The sequence below is a fragment of the Palaemon carinicauda genome, chromosome 7 (assembly GCF_036898095.1).
Source record: "Palaemon carinicauda isolate YSFRI2023 chromosome 7, ASM3689809v2, whole genome shotgun sequence".
Classification (NCBI taxonomy): Eukaryota; Metazoa; Arthropoda; class Malacostraca; order Decapoda; family Palaemonidae; genus Palaemon; species Palaemon carinicauda.
Genome location: NC_090731.1, coordinates 168,428,063 through 168,445,562, shown reverse-complemented (window position 1 = coordinate 168,445,562; position 17,500 = coordinate 168,428,063). Strand labels below are relative to the sequence as shown.

Below are 17,500 nucleotides of genomic sequence, written 5' to 3'. Positions count from 1 at the left end.
CAGAGGCTTCAAACGGAAATATCAGTGAAGTCAGTCGTTGTACAATAACTGACGCCCACCAGACTGGCTCTAAGAGTATTGTCACATATGATGAATTACTCTCTTGTGAAATGCTAAAACAATATGGAATACTAAATGTTGTTATTTATTTTCAACATGGATCTTCATGCAAGTGAAATAAACAATGACTTAAATAATGCATAAATTATGTAAAAATATATGGATATAATAAATGTTTAAAAATATTTCAATAAGTTAAGAACAACATAAAATTCGGAAATTTACAGTTTTTTCGGTGATAACTTGAAATTATGAATCCCTTAAAATCACTCATCTCTGTAAGACTGATAAATTTCCGTTCATCTTTAAGGGGTTATTTCTTAACTTCAGTTTTTTTATTATAACTAATGCAATTATCAACTGCTTTCCAAGCTCAGAACATCCACCTAATATATATCAATCTGACATTCAATACAACGCAATCCATTGAAGGATATACAATACGAGATTGAATATAGTATCACAACCTTCTTGTTATCACGTCCATAAAGGGCCCACGGCGGGATATAATTGATAAACTCCAAAGGCCCGTCTCAAGGCTATATTGCACAATGCACATCCAACATATGACTTTCACACTACCTGTAATTACTTCTAAAGTGAGTGGATGTCGATAAAAATCCAGGATCATTCAGTCACTTGACAAAAGATATGACGTAATGTCTGTTGATAAGACCTCCAGTGATAGAGATGTACAAAAGACTACAAGTTGTTGGAGTAGAAATCTTTTGTTAAAGACTTATTTATGGTGCTTTCTTCGGAAAGCATTTGGAAATAAGACAAAAGGAGAGAGAGAGAGAGAGAGAGAGAGAGAGAGAGAGAGAGAGACTTGCGTAATTACAAACAATTACTTACAATCAAACTTACAAAAACAAGGTGTTTTAACTGAAAGTCATTACACGCAACACGAGATGTTATATCCAGGATTTTATTCACTTTAATGCTAATATCATGATTGAAACATTTCAATAGAAACTAAAGATCACTTAAATTAATGTATCGAACGGAATTCATATGAAAATAATTCTTAAGATATCTATATGCCATCTGCATTTATAGTGAGGTCAAAAGAAAAGCCAGGAATGACTGGAAAGAATATTTAGACTGGAAAGCATATGAGGCCGACAAAGCTATGAATTCAGGGAGTGTGGTGTAAGAATTGTTCATAGAATTATTAATGAAATCTCTACGGGGGCAAAGAAGGAGTATTTACCCATCAAAAAGGAAGATAGATCTGTTATAACAACAGAAGATGAAGAAAGGCAACGTTGGATGGAACACTTTATTGAGATCATGAATAGGAGATATGAAGGGAATAATTTGATTGATATACCTGAAGCTGAATAAGACCTTGATGTGGCCATGAATGAATTCAGTGTGTTTGAGGTCGAAGCTACCCTTAAAAAACTAGAGATGGAAGCTCCTGGATACGATGGAATAACTGCAGAGATGACATTGTCCGAAAATGAACTGACTCCCCGAATACTTACAAGATTATTTTGTAGAATGTGGCGTGAAGAGGCAAAACCCTGATGAATGGGAGCTAGGAGTATTAATGAAAATGGAAAAAGGAGATCCGACAGATTGCAATAAATACAGAGGCATCACACGGAGACCCGCTACCATGAAAATATATAGCATGCTTATTCTAAAGACACTAGAGAGGTAGATTGATGAAAAGCAGCATTTAGGAAAGGTAGAAATTCTACTGACCAAACTTTCATTTTAAGACATGTACAGCAATGTGTAGAATATAGAAATCCACTTTTGATAACATTTGTGAACTATAAAAACTGATAGTCTGCACCAGCCAATTTTGTGTGGAGTCCTGCGTTATCATGTAGTTCCTCTTAAATATATAAATTTGATTATGTCTATTCATGAACAGAGTAAGTGCAAGGTTAATGTTAGTGGAGTCCAATCAAATGAATTTCTAGCGAACAGTGGAGTACTCCAAGGGAATGTGTTGTCATCTATGTTATTTATCCTCCTCATGAATTTTGTAATGCATAGAACAGTTGGGGATGATGGAGAAGGATTGGACTGGATTGGTAGTAGAAAATCAGCTGACCTATAGTATGCTGATGATGATGTCCTTATTAGAAAAACACCAGAGGATTTACAATGCTTGCTTACCACAATGTATTAAATGTCACAGAGGTTGGGCTCAAGATAAATAGAATAAAGCAAAGATGACGAGAACAAAATATGCAATTGAAGATGAAATGCCATTGGAAGGAAAAATTATTAATGAGGTAAAATCATTTAAATATTTATTAACCATGATCTCTAATACAGGGTCTTTAGAATTGAAAGTTAATAAAAGATTGAAAAAAGAAAATCAGACAATGGCAAGGTTAAGTAGAATTTAGAAATCCAATCACCTGAAATTACATATAAAAATCAGGATACATATCAGTTTATTGAGATCGGTGTTATTGTATGGACATGAGTCGTGGTATAACAATGAAACAATATCCAACAGATTTTGTAGATTTGAGAACAAAGTACTAAGAAGAATATTGGGAGCTAAATAGCAGGACAGGATTAGAAATGAAACTATAAGAGATTACTCGAGTGCTACATGAGGATGAGATCCTAGTAAGGGGTGGATGGAGATGGTTTGTTCATGCTATTCGTACTCCCCTAGGGAGATTAGTTCACCAAACATCTAATTGAGCCCCACAAGGTACTAGAGGATTTGGAAGACCCAGGCCTACATGGATGAAGACTATGATGAATGGAGAAGTATTGAATGAAAATCATAAGAAAGAGACGACTGGCAAAATCTAATCGAGGCCCTTTGCGACAATAGGCGTAGGAGATGATGATGATGATGATTAAATGCCATTACTGGTTAAACCAGGTCGTGTAAGATGGGTCGCCAAACCCTTACCCTTTTGTTTCCAGGCGGGATAATGCTAAAACTCTCTTCCCATACTTTACATTAGAATTAATGATCCTGTACGATTCAGGGGCAGATTTTTCTTTCTACGGCAAGCTTTGGAATTTATTTCTTGCTCATGTGTATCAAATCTATAAAAACCATCTTTCGTTTATTAGGATAAATGATCTGTGGTTCCTCCTAGATGAAGCCCTTAGATTCTTTCCTCCTATTGTTTTTCTTGGGTCTGGCTAAGAAAATGAAATAATAGTAGGACTTTATTTCTGAAGAATGATCTTTTTAATCTTCCCTTTATAAGTAAATGCCAACGAAAACTGTACCTGCATGGACGTATCCAGCACATTACTAGGATATTGAAGATAAAAAACAGTATATAACAGAATAAAATAAATTATATTTCATTTATAATTGGAAATACTCTTTCACACCATCTTTGCAATAGGAGGTTGGAATGAGAGGAAAAGGTTCTCGAACTGAAAAAGTATATAATTTTCCTCTATATAATCGCCTGTACGTGATCCAAATAAAAATTGTGACGTCAAATATCTATCCCTCACCTTTTCTGTCAATCTATCTTTTCATTTCCAGAAAGTGGAAAATTTACGAAAAATATTTGGGATTGGGGAATTAAACAATATCCCTTTTATTGACTATCCATTGCTTATAGATACAAGATACACACACACACACACACATAAATATATATATATATATATATATATATACACATACATACATACATACATACACACACATATATACACATACATATATACACACATACATATATATATATTTATATATATACATATATATACACTGTATATGTAAATATATATACAGTATATATATATATATATATATATTTATATATATATATATATATATATACATACATACATATATATATATATATATATATAAGGAAATAATCGCAAACTAATAGGGGACGAGCAACCTATGTGTCATTCTTCTGGCACAGTACCAAAAAGAATCATGATAAATATAAGGCAATAAAGAAAGAAGGAATGAAAGAAACGATAGATGTCTCCGCCTCTTAAGGAAGGAAGAAAGATTGAACATTTAGTGAAAATCAAAGTAACACATCAAATTGTTTACACCAATGAGAGAGCATTAGAAGAAATCAAATAGGATTCTTTCAAGTAATATCAATATCAAAGTAATAATAAGAAGGTCGACAGTTGTGTAAATATGGATAGAAAAATAAAAAGTTCTAATAAGTGAGTTCGACGAAGAAGTTGTTCACGCTATGGGCAGACAGCCCCATTGACCGAGGAATGAGATTCTTGGTCTCTAGGATACCAATCTTTCTCACTCCTGGTAAACATCCGCTACATACAGATGTCAGGCTTGAGATAAACTACCTCATATATATATATATATATATATATATATATATATATATATATATAGTACTGCCTTTGACCGTGTTAATCATGAGGCCCTTGTTTTCAAACTGAAACAGTTAGTAGTGGGTCGGTCGTTTCTTAGCATTATTATTGATTTTTTAAGTAATAGATCTCAAGAAGATGTTGTTGATGGGCACCATAGTGAGTATAGGATATGTGACATCCGGTGTTCCACAGGGTAGTGTTCTTGGCCCATTACTTTTCATACTATATACACATGACATGTGGTTTGGCGTAGAAAACATACTTGTTGCATATGCAGATGATGCTACTCTTTTTGCATCAATTCCATCCCCTGGATGTAGATCTGGGGTTGGTGAATCCTTTAATAGAGATTTAGTTAAAATTAGTGCATTGTGCAAATTATGGGGTGTGAAGTTGAATCCTAACAAAACTCAAAGTATGATTGTAAGTAGGTCAAGGACTGTGGCTCCTCAACATCCGGATCTCAGTATTGATAATGTTTCTTTAAATTTGTATGACTCTTTTAAAATTTTAGTTGTGATTCTTGACAGTAAATTTACTTTTGAGAAACACATTAGGTCTGTCTCTTCTTCAATTGCACAAAAAATTGGCTTATTGAAAAAGTCTTACAAGATTTTCGGTGATCAATCTATTCTGAAGAAGTGTTTTAATTCTTTCATTCTACCTTGTTTTGAGTATTGTTCTCCTGTCTGGTGTTCAGCTGCTGATTCTCATCCTAATTTGTTGGACAGAAACTTACGGTCTATTAAATTTTTTATTCCTGATCTAGATATTAATCTTTGGCACCGTCGTTCAATTAGTTCATTATGCATGTTGCATAAGATTTTCATAACTCTGACCATCCTTTACATTCAGATCTCCTTGGACTATTCTATCCTGTTCGTAATACTAGGCAGGCAGTTAATTCTAATAGCCAGACCTTCTCCATCATGAGGCTCAATACTACACAATATTTTAGAAGTTTTATTCCAGCTGTTACCAATTTGTGGAATGATCTCTTTAATCGAGTAGTTGAATCAGTAGAACTTCAAAAGTTCAAAGTTGGAGCAAATGTTTTTATGTTGCCCAGGCTGTCATGAGTTTAAATGTGACATATCTGTTTTTGACACTACAAGAAACTACCGAGCTTGAGCGGATCTCAAACACTAGTCCAGCAGATTGCCAAGTAGGAACGTTTCCAATAGGCTACCATGAACCTTGCGATTTGTAAGTAGGGTGTACGAGCCCCATTCAAGTCTGATATGTTCCAGTAGTGTCTGTAACACCACCGCCCTTGTGAGCTAAGGATGGGGTTTGGGGAGAGTCTACATGTCTATCTGCTTAGACATCAGCAGCAATGTCTTGGCCCTCCCTGGTCCTAGCTTGGGTGAGGAGGGGTTTTGGGCGCTGACAGTATATGGTCGGTGTCTGGGATATGATCCTGTCGTCTTTGCTGTCCATGAGCGACCTTTAAACCAAGAATAAGGCAATAAGATAGACAAACTAAGAGAGAGAGAGAGAGAGAGAGAGAGAGAGAGAGAGAGAGAGAGAGAGAGAGAGAGAGAGAGAGAGAGAGAACTAAGTTAAGCAATTAACTTGAGTCTTTAGGATCTCCCATGTAAAAAAAAAAGAAATCCTATATTTCCCTTAGCCGGCTGGAAGAGCGATCACGTTGTGGCGAAGACGTGCGAGGGAGAACAAAAGGCAAATGGAATCCCATTCGCCTTGGGGCAAAACCTCCCAGGGAGAAACTCACAATGAAAACCAATTTTTCAATCTCATATCAAGATGGGAGACTTTTTTCTCCTGCTAATACGGTACAAGTTTCTTTTCAAATGGTGAAAATTGCTTTGCCTTAAAGGGGGGCTTATTCAGATCACAGCTCTCAGTTACGATTTTTAAAAAAATCATAAAACACGGCGATGAAAAAAAGTAATTTTTAATTATTATTATTATTATTATTATTATTATTATTATTATTATTATTATTATTATTATTATTATTATTATTATCATTATTATTATTATCATTTGCTAAGCTACAACCCTAGTTGGAAAAGCAGGATGCTATAAGCCCAGGGGCCCCAACAAGGAAAATAGCCCAGTGAGGAAAGGAAAGAAGGAAAAATAAAATATCTTAAGGAAAGTAACAACATTAAGATAAATATATCCTATATATACTATAAATCCTTAAACAAAACAAGAGGAATAGAAATTAGATAGAATAGTGTGCCCGAGTGTACCCTCAAGCTAGAGAACTCTAATTCAAGAAAGTGGGAGACCATGGTACAGAGGCTATGGCACTATCCAAGACTAGAGAACAATGGTTTGATTTCGTAAATGTAATATCATTTTCTTATTTCAATGATATAACAAGGACAGAACTGATAAAGAATTTTACACCTTTTTTCCAATAGTTTTGAATATCTTCTCCAAAAGATTTTAATGCTCACTATGGTAGACATTCCTACTATTACCGTTTATATCTATTTATGCCCCCTGTGGCCGCGGGGGCATAAAAACAATTAGAATAGCGCCAACGTTATCCTGCATGTCGTAAGAGGCGAGTAAAAGGGACGGGACGAGGGGGCTGGGAACCCCCTCTCCTGTATCTACATCCTGTGAGACATCGACAAGGAGATGGAACTGGGGGGAGAGTGACTGCTCCCCGCACTCTAGTTTCCTGCTGCTGCCTCCGATGCCTTAGATGACCGCGGAGGTAGCAGCAGTAGGGGATTCAGCATTATGAAGCTTCATCTATGGTGGATAATGTGGGAGGGTGGGCTGTGGCACCCTAGCAGTACCAGCTGAACTCGGTTGAGTCCCTTGTTAGGCTGGGAGGAACGTAGAGAGTAGAGGTCCCCTTTTTTGTTTTTGTTTCATTTGTTGATGTCGGCTACCCCCCAAAATTGGGGGAAGTGCCTTGGTATATGTATGTATGTACGTAAGTAAAGTTGTAACTTAATCCCTTGACCCATTTTTCAATCATAAACAAAAAGTGTACGTTACCAATGACATATGGAGCAATATGTTACACAAGGGCACTATAGCTGTATATGGGGTTTGATATATATTGTCGTTCATTTTGGTCTTCGTGATAAATATTATCGTTCATTTTTATCTTTTTGATTTATTGTATATTATCGTTCAAATTGGTCTTTTATGTATAATAATAGTATTTCTCGATATAATATATATTTAAATCTATAGTCAATTTTTTTAGCGAGTCAGATTTGCACCGACTCGCAGCGGTGCCCTTTTAGCTAGGAAAAGTTTATTGAGCGCTGATTGGTTGGACGAGATAATTCTAACTAATCAGCGATCAGGAAACTCTTCCGAGCTAAAAAGGCACCGCTGCGAGTCGGTGCAAATCTGCCTCGCTAAAAGAAATGGACTATAGTACCTTCATTTCTTATACAGCATATTTTCTAATCCACTAATACTAATACTATTTTTCGATTTAATATTTGTTCGGACCAAGTAGTACCTTCAAACCTTAGAGAGGATGTTTCTTTGTCCATTCAAGTTCTATGAAAAAAAAAATCCCAAATTTTAATCTAACTAAAAACGACAAATAATGACTATATTCCATTTCTTTTAGAGAGGCAGATTTGCACCGACTCGCAACGGTGCCCTTTTAGCTCGGAAAAGTTTCCTGATCGCTGATTGGTTAGAATTATCTTGTCCAACCAATCAGCGATCAGGAAACTTTTTTCCAGCTAAAAGGGCACCGCTGCGAGTCGGTGCAAATATGCCTCGCTAAAAGAAATGGACTATAGTAAAAGCTCGAGGGCTTGTGCATGTTTACGCCTTCACCAATAGGTTAAGTCAGGATAAAAACTTCTACTCTCTTTTAGGCTTCTGTTTAGTAAAGTTTGTGATCTTATAATGTTATATCCATTAACAGCGTTACTTATCCCTTATACGAGTATCTATCTATGAAGAAATCCTCGAAAATCTATGGTTTCATAGAAACAATGACGTCATAACCTAAGAATAATAAGAATTACCATTTGAGACCGAAAGAATTTGCTTTTTTTATTTACAAGGAAACCGAGTACAGGTATTGACTAGAAATATACCAGTGAAATTTGCATGTACAGTAATTTCTATATGCTATTTTGTCATGCCTTATATAAAACCAAAGGGGTTGAGAGAGAGAGAGAGAGAGAGAGAGAGAGAGAGAGAGAGAGAGAGAGAGAGAGAGAGAGAGAGAGAGAGAGAGAGAGAGAGAGAGAAACTAAAATCTTTCATATACTAAAAGTGAATACAGATCCTGCGGACTCAGCCCAAGAGATCCACCAAAACGTTCTTTTATCAAATTTCCTATCTTTTTTAGAACGAAGAAAGAAACAAAAACTGGTTTATCAAGAAAGCCATTGAAGAGACTTTCAAAGAAAAGAAACCATTCAACTTAACATTTTCTCTGTGTACATATATACAAAAACTTCATATAATATCTACTAGAAATACTCAAAATATAAAATGAAGTCTTGGAAATGTTTAATTACGTGCAAAAGTTAAGAATAGAAAAATCTAATCACTGGGATTTTCCTCTATCTGTTTCTAATATAAGTAGAAAAAATACAAACAGACTATTTCTGAGTTGAGAATATAAAACAAATGGTTGAACCTTCAGAGGATTACATTCGAAAAAAACCATCTTACATCTCACATGCAACATCATAGAAGGCATCAATTCTCCAAATGGATATATTTGAAAATGCAACAACGGGAAAAGTAAAGCGAGGGAAATCATATTGCAATGAGAAACTAAGGAGCTCAGGTTTAGAGTACATGCCACTAACTCTCCCTCCCCCCTCCGGGTGTTTCCCAACCTTTTTTAAATGGTTACCCCAAAATTTTATTTCCAACTAATCAATTACCCCATTGAACATATACCCGATAACATCGGATGTTTTTTTGCAGCCACCTGATGAACTGTATGGATCATGTAGCCCGCTATTGGCTGCTTATAGTTAAGGATCCAAAACAAATGCAAACTTTTCTTTTTTAATGGATAACAAGATGAACCATCATCAGTGCAGAATATTCAATGTAACAATATTAATAGATATTATTTAGTAATCACTTTATGTTTGCTCAAGTTTTTCAGTGTGAGGGTTGAGCTTGTTTTGCCTGTGCAATGATTCTCTATTCTGGGCTTGGTTACAGAAAGGGCTAACCCAATTTCAGAACATCTTGATTATCCCAAAAAATACGGGTCAATTACCCCACTGGGGTAATTTACCCCAGGGTTGGGAAACACTGCAACAATAGGTCATTTCCGGCACCGTTTAACTCCTACCCCTATCATAAACAATGCAAGTGAAAGTATGATGCACTATTTGTTTGTATCAGAAAATACAAATGTCACATATGGTAAGGCTTTATCTAAAATAGATACATTAGTAATGAGCATACGGTTGGGTTACAGATATCGTTGGCAGTATATTGATGGTGAAAGTGCTTCCTGTAGGTTGTATGGTGAATCACGTAAGCATACACTACATCATTATATATTGGAATGTAGTAACTTTTCAGAATTCAGAAATGACAGTTTTAACAATGTAAGAGATCAGGTATGTTATTTTTTAAATAATGATGTTTGTACCAAAATTGTCAAAAAGTTTCCTAACTTTTTCTGGAACAAATAACGTAGGCATTTTTTGATTTGTTAGTATGATATTATGTATGTATATTTTACTATATTCGTTGGCGGGTTTATTAGCATGCTAATGCACCCCATTTGGTGTCATTTTTATGTCAATAAATCCTTTGAATTTGAATTTGAATTTGAATTTGACTATTAAGGCCGTAGGAGCAACAGCAGTGGTGGATGCAACCCACTAAAAGCAGAGCTTCCAAGAGAGACAACGGCCAAAAACAGCAATAGAATGGGAAGACCAAGGTGGGTCCCCATGACACAACGAGAGAGAGAGAGAGAGAGAGAGAGAGAGAGAGAGAGAGAGAGAGAGAGAGAGAGAGAGAGAGAGAGAGAGAGAGAGAGAGCACTGCCTGCCACAAAAGAAGCGAGACAATACAACCACGACAGCTGGAACCCAATATTACCGAGGATTAAAAGGAGGGAAATCGCCAGGGTAACGCCATGACGGCCGTTGCTCATGGACCCAAAACAAACAAAAGAGCACCTCCGGAAAGGAGGTTTTTTCACAATCGGATTCATCTCGGTGAAACTTGTTTGCATGTTTTGTAAGAGATACACACAGATGAATGTGAAAGAGGGATCGTTCGAGAAAAAAATTAGATATTTTAAGAGATACAATATCAGTTTTCAAATTCAAATGTATACCACGTGTTAATACGCACAATATAACTTTTCAAATTCAAATTTAAATCGTTTGTTATTACGTACAATAGGGGGTTTCAAATTCAAAGGTAAACCCCGTGTTAATACGTACAATATCACTTTTCAAATTCAAATTTAAATCGTATGTTATTACGTACAATAGGGGTTTTTAAATTCAAATATAAACCGTTTGTTAATATGTACAAAATCACTTTTCAAATTCAAATTCAAATCGTATGTTAATATGTACAATATGAGTTTTCTAATTCAAATGTAAACTATATGTTAATAAGTACAATCTCAGTTTTCAAATTCTAATGTAAACCACATGGTAATATGTACAATATCAGTTTTCAAATTCAATTTAAAACATATGTTATTACGTACAACATGAGTTTTCAAATTCAAATTTAAACCATATGTTAATACATATAATATCAGTTTTCAAACTCAAAAGGTAGTAGGTTAGCCAGGGCAGCAATAGCCCGTTGAGATACTACCGCTAGAGAGTTATGGGGTCCTTTGACTGGCCACACAATACTACATAGGACCCTTCTCTCTGGTTACGGTTGTTTCCTTTTGCCTACACAGACACCGAATAGTCTGGCATATTCTTTACTGATTCTCCTCTGTTCTCATACCCCTGACAACACTGAGATTACCAAACTATTCTTCTTCTCTAAAGGGGTTAACTACTGCACTCTAATTTCAGTGGCTACTTTCCTCTTGGTAAGGGTAGAAGAGACTCTTTAGCTATGGTAAGCAGCTCTTCTAGGAGAAGGACACTCCAAAATCAAACCATTGTTCTCTAGTCTTGGGTAGTGCCATAGCCTCTATACTCTATACCATGGTATTCCACTGTCTTGGGTTAGAGTTCTCTCGCTTGAGGGTACACTCGGGAACACTGTTGTATCTAGTTTCTCTTCCTCTTGTTTTGTTATAGTTTTTAAAAGTTTATATAGGAAATATTCATTTTAATGTTGTTACTATTCTTAAAATATTTTATTTTTTTTATTTCCTTTCCTCATAGGGCTATTTTCCCTGTTAGAGCCCCTGGGCTTAAAGCATCCTGCTTTTCCAACTAGGGTTGTAGCTTAGCATTTAATAATAATAATAATAATAATAATAATAATAATAATAATAATAATAATAATAATAATAATAATAATAATAATAATTATAATAATAATAATAATAAGAAGAAGAAGAAAACTGTGTTATCATTTATGAAGATTATTTTTTCCAAAAACGTCTGGTCAACAATGCAAAATAAACTGTGGAAAAAAGACACGTAACTTAATCATATTACGATTTCTTTCATGGAATTATTACAACTTCCAGCAAGGGATACAACCTCCATACACTTCACCATGACTGCAACCCACCAGAGCCAAGTAACCGTACATTACCTTATTCACAGCATAAGTGATCAGAGATATAGAAGATTTTATTGATTTTTTTTTTTTTTTTTTTTGAAAACAGACCAAGAATTTGCTAAGCTTGAGATGAAATTCATATAATATTTATACATTTTCTAATGTGCGGGAGAAAAAAAAAATTACTTAAGAAATATGAGAAAAATCTTAAAAATACGAACATCCAACGAAACGACTATCAAAAAAGTTATATTAAAAAAAATGAAACGAAATTAATTTCCAGGTAATGCTGTCTTTCAAAAGGACGCTCCATTTCAAAAGATGAAGTGACAAAAGGTAATTTGCTGGCAAGCTAATGAGCCTTGACGAAATTAAACTTTCTTTCCATCATGGAGAGACAACGTTTTGGGCAATGTCACAATTAAATCATTAGAAAAAAAATATTATATAAGAGGATTTCCAATCATTATCATATTGTGTTGCAATGACGCCATAATATCTATCAGACACACTAAAAAAAAAAAATTTTTTTTTTAAAAATACATCGCTATATTACTAAAAAAAAATATGTCAATATTATCAAATTGAAGTTGAGCTGCGAGGGCTATAACTGTTTTCGGCCTCTGAAATAAATTTAATGAAACAATATATGAAACAAATTCACTTGTAAAATTCATATACGCATGGGTTATTTATTAAATTTAAATTGAATTCGCAAATACTTTCTGAATAACACTTTAAAATACGAATGAGTAGGGAAAGGTGAATAGCAGGAATAACTACTTTGTTTGCCACTGTATGGAGAAATTATTATATTTTTATATATTAACTAAAAGCCAAGAAAAAAAAAAACTTTTCAATACTGTATATCATCAGCTCACCGAAACAGCTTAACGCAACGAAAAATATGAATAGATGTGAAAAATATGTGGGGAAAACTCTGCGGGAATCACGACCCATATTTAACTATAAATTCCCTCTGATATTTACAATCATCCTACTCCCGGCATTCGTTTATCATAACACTTCCTAAATGATACTGGGGATATATGCTGCCTAATCTAAAACAGAAGAATGTGTTAATTTTCATTCTAAACTAAGGTAAGATTACGATACTGCTTTAAAACTGAGCAGAGTTGTTTTATAATAAGACAACTTAGACTTAGGATTGACAAAGCAACATGTATTTTTTCCTTAATTAAAATATTTTCAGTAATAAAACCAACGTAAAAACTAGTTATTACATATATAAACACATTCAATGTGGAGATTTTTAATTCTTTATGAAGGAACAATTGGTGCAAATTGCTCATAAAATGAATATAGCTCCCGTGATTTTAGCGAGTGCTATAAGAGATATAACTATTGCATAAAAGACACATGCCGTAAGTGTGTTTCAATGGAAGATAAGATTGAAGTCTGCATAGCTAATAACATTACAGTCAATATACGCTTCAAATTCACCTTCACGTGGCAATTGGAAAATTATTAATTACTCTAATCGTTTGAATAACTATATTCAAATGTACGAGATAACCAAGATCTGAATGATACCATTTTAAGAACAATAAATAATGACATAAAAAAATTAAAAATTAAAAATAAAATTCCTCTCTACTTACCCTTTCCATCTCCACAAACTCATCGTCAAGTTTGGTGCCTTCAACACCGCCAATCTTCTCATTCATAAACTGCAAAGAGAAAAAATAGATAATTAACAATAATAATAACAATAATAACAATGAGTAGCAAGAAGACATCACAGCAAGCATAGTTACACCTAGGATTTTTAAGAGTGAATCAATCAATATTAAAACTAGAGATTGTACCAACCGTGTGTCACACGATCATACATAGTTCATTTTGTGTATATATTATGCTTGTATCTTCGCTCTTCCCTCGTACTAAAAAGAACCAGAATAAACATGTCTGTTTTTCTCATCTGTAACAGTGTCTGTCTTTTTTAACATGAAATTTCTTGTTGCTTTTGTATATAAAGGAGAGTGTTCTATAATAAACTCACTCAGTTGCTTTCATACTGTCTTTGAGTCACAACCTTCTCTCGCCCCGTCACAAGATTGTGAAGTTACCTTGACTTTTCAAGATCAAACACGGTAAAACTGCTTACCCAGAGATTACCAAAATACGAATACAATTCATCAATATAAATAGGGAAAAAATAACATATTAATGATGGACTTTTAACGTGCATACTAGGTAACTCAATCCATTAAGGTATTATCAATATGATTCCTCATCATAGAATTACCCACTAAGTAGTCAGTTGGCTCTGCAGAGTCTCAATTGCCTAAACTATGTGACCATGACCTTTGATCTTTTAAGAATGCTCCCCCCCCAAAAAAAAATCACTGAATTGCCTAAACTATGTGACCATGACCTTTAATCTTTTAAGAATAGCCCCCCCCCCAAAAAAAAATAAAAAAAAAATCACTGAATTGCCTAAACTATGTAACCATGACCTTTGATCTTTTAAGAATGCTCCCCCCCAAAAAAAAAAAAAAAAAAAATCACTGAATTGCCTAAACTATGTGACCATGACCTTTAATCTTTTAAGAATGCCCCCCCCCCAAAAAAAAAAAAAAAATAACTGAATTGCCTACACCATGTGACTATGACCTTTGGTCTTTTAAGAATGTCCCCCCCCCCAAAAAAAAAAAAATCACTGAATTGCCTAAACTATGTGACCATGACCTTTGATCTTTTAAGAATGCTCCCCCCCCCCAAAAAAAAAGAAAAAAAAATCACTGAATTGCCTAAACTATGTGACCATGACCTTTGATCTTTTAAGAATGCTCCCCCCCCCAAAAAAAAAGAAAAAAAAATCACTGAATTGCCTAAACTATGTGACCATGACCTTTAATCTTTTAAGAATGCCCCCCCCCCAAAAAAAAAAATAACTGAATTGCCTACACCATGTGACTATGACCTTTGGTCTTTTAAGAATGCCCCCCCCCCCAAAAAAAAAAAAACAAAAAAATCACTGAATTGCCTAAACTATGTGACCATGACCTTTGATCTTTTAAGAATGCTCCCCCCTCCCAAAAAAAAAAAATCACTGACTTGCCTAAACTATGTGACCATGACCTTTGATCTTTCAAGAATGTTCCCCCCCACACACAAAAAAAAAAATCACTGAATTGACTAAACTATGTGACCATGACCTTTGATCTTTTAAGAATGCTCCCCCACTGAATTGCCTAAACTATGTGACCATGACCTTTGATCTTTTAAGAATGCTAACCCCCCCCCAAAAAAAAAATCAAGCCGAATGGGGTCACATGATAAAGATGCTTCTCACTTTCATCATATTTTGTTCAACCATTATTTACAATAGTTAACAAGCAAACATGTCGTTATGATAGAAGACTTAACGTCTTCAGCCTGGTTGGTTCGACGAAGATGGGATAGGTTGTTAACAATCCATAGCGAAAATAAATGTTGAAAAATATAAAGCAACCTTATCTTCATTATTCATTATCAAGTTACATGAAAATTTCATTTTGTAATATTCTGATAACAATACCTCTTTAAAATGCTAATATTTTATCTCGTTATTTTTTACATTTTACTTCAAATCGTAGGAACTCATTATTACTGAAGACTTAGCTCGTTTTTTTTTTTATATGAATATTTAAGAATTAAGAGAAAAATCCGGGCTATCAGTGTCATACTCCTTTCTACAATAAAATCTAACTAGATGACCATAGTCTAAGCAACATCAGATGACCTTCAATGGTAGAAAAATGTAATTTTCCTCATTTTATTTTGAAAATTGAGTACTCATTTTATATTATCAAAACCAAAAATTCAAAATATATAACATCTGACTTCTGATCAAATGAAACATTAACTTAAAATTTTATAAAAATCGGAAAAAGAATTGTATTAAGTTTGATCATTATAATGATGATAAAATCATGAAACTTTACTTTGAAACTAACCTAATGTTTTTGAGGAGAAGCAAAAAAAAAAATTAATAAATAAAATAAAAAATAAAAAAAATATTCAAACAAACGACTAACAAAATTTGATTCGATAATGTTAACATCCTAGTAAGCTAAGGATGGGGGGAGGGGGTTTAGGTGACCTTACAGGTCTACCTGTTGAATCATCAATAGCCATTGCCTGGTCCTCGACGGTCCTAGCTTGGGTGGAGAGGAGGCTTGGCTCTTGATCATATGTATATATGGTCAGTCTCTAGGGCATTGTCCTGCTAGCAAGGGAATTTTCACAGTCCCTTGCCTCTGCCATTCATGAGTCGACTTTAAACCTTAAACCGAGGTATCAGTTCCGATGAAGGAGATATACTGGTAGAAAATATTTTCTTAAACAATATTAGAGATTTTTTTCTAGTTTTCTGAAGTATTTACTAAAATAATAATAGCCTTTTCCACGTGAAACTGACGGAATAGAACATGAAATAGTTGGTATCTTTACATTTAAATGAGTAAGTTATATTCATTAGCGCGTTCCACCGCTTCAAAGAGCTCTAACCTGAAACGAACGTGTTATGGAATTAATCAACTTAAGTCACAATTAAACTCGTACTAATTACGTTTCCTATTTAAATGAGCCTTGTAGATTATCATCTGAAGGTAGCCAGTCGCATTGATGATTTCAAGTAAAATGAATAATTCTAAGGGGTTTAACTCATAGTTTCCTCATAATATGAACGGTTTATTCTTTACCAAAAGGCATTGAGAGAGAGAGAGAGAGAGAGAGAGAGAGAGAGAGAGAGAGAGAGAGAGAGAGAGAGATTAATTTTAATAAATCTTATCACTAGTACGAATCGAACATGAAAAAGTACTCTATGTATGAACTCTTAGTATGAAGCTATTATGAGAGAGAGAGAGAGAGAGAGAGAGAGAGAGAGAGAGAGAGAGAGATTTTAATCACTCTTATTACGAGTACAAATTATAAATGAAAAAAAAGTACCAGGTTTATTAACTTTAAGTATGAAGTCATTTCTGTGATCGAAAAACGGGTACTAAAGAGAATTTCAAAGTTTGGAAAAATAGAAACCAATTGAAAGCAGGTAGCAGTGATCATGAAGGGTTAAGCATAATAAAGACGAGAGAAACATACCAAAGTGGCAACCAATAAAGTAAGGAAAGGTCATCTATTACAAAGACATCTGGCCAGAAAATATTTCTTCACAACGAACCACAAAATCCGATGGTGATATCTTAATTAATTGGGGCAAAATGCGATCTCTGTATCATCATATATAATTTCACTGAAACAAAAATATTTCCTTTATATCAGGGATTTAAATTTCTTCCATTCGGTATCATTTTGTGAGAAGATTACACTTTTGGTAAGACCCAGAAAATTGAGAGAGATTTTGAGCAAAGTATCAAATTAATGTTAGCATTTTTTTTTTTAAATCCAAGAGGAGTAAAAACTACCTCCAATTTTTATGTGCGAGACGAAA

At 34.3% G+C, this 17,500-nt stretch overlaps 1 protein-coding gene across 1 annotated transcript in view; it reads right to left on the bottom strand.

Annotated features, from left to right (window-relative positions):
• The window catches only part of EndoA (endophilin-A), a 443,293-nt gene that overhangs the window by 164,841 nt on the left and 260,952 nt on the right, over positions 1-17,500 (bottom strand). The window contains exon 3 of the mRNA XM_068377602.1: positions 13,664-13,736. Coding sequence (XP_068233703.1) covers positions 13,664-13,736 — 73 coding nt within the window. The remainder of the gene's footprint in view (positions 1-13,663; positions 13,737-17,500) is intronic.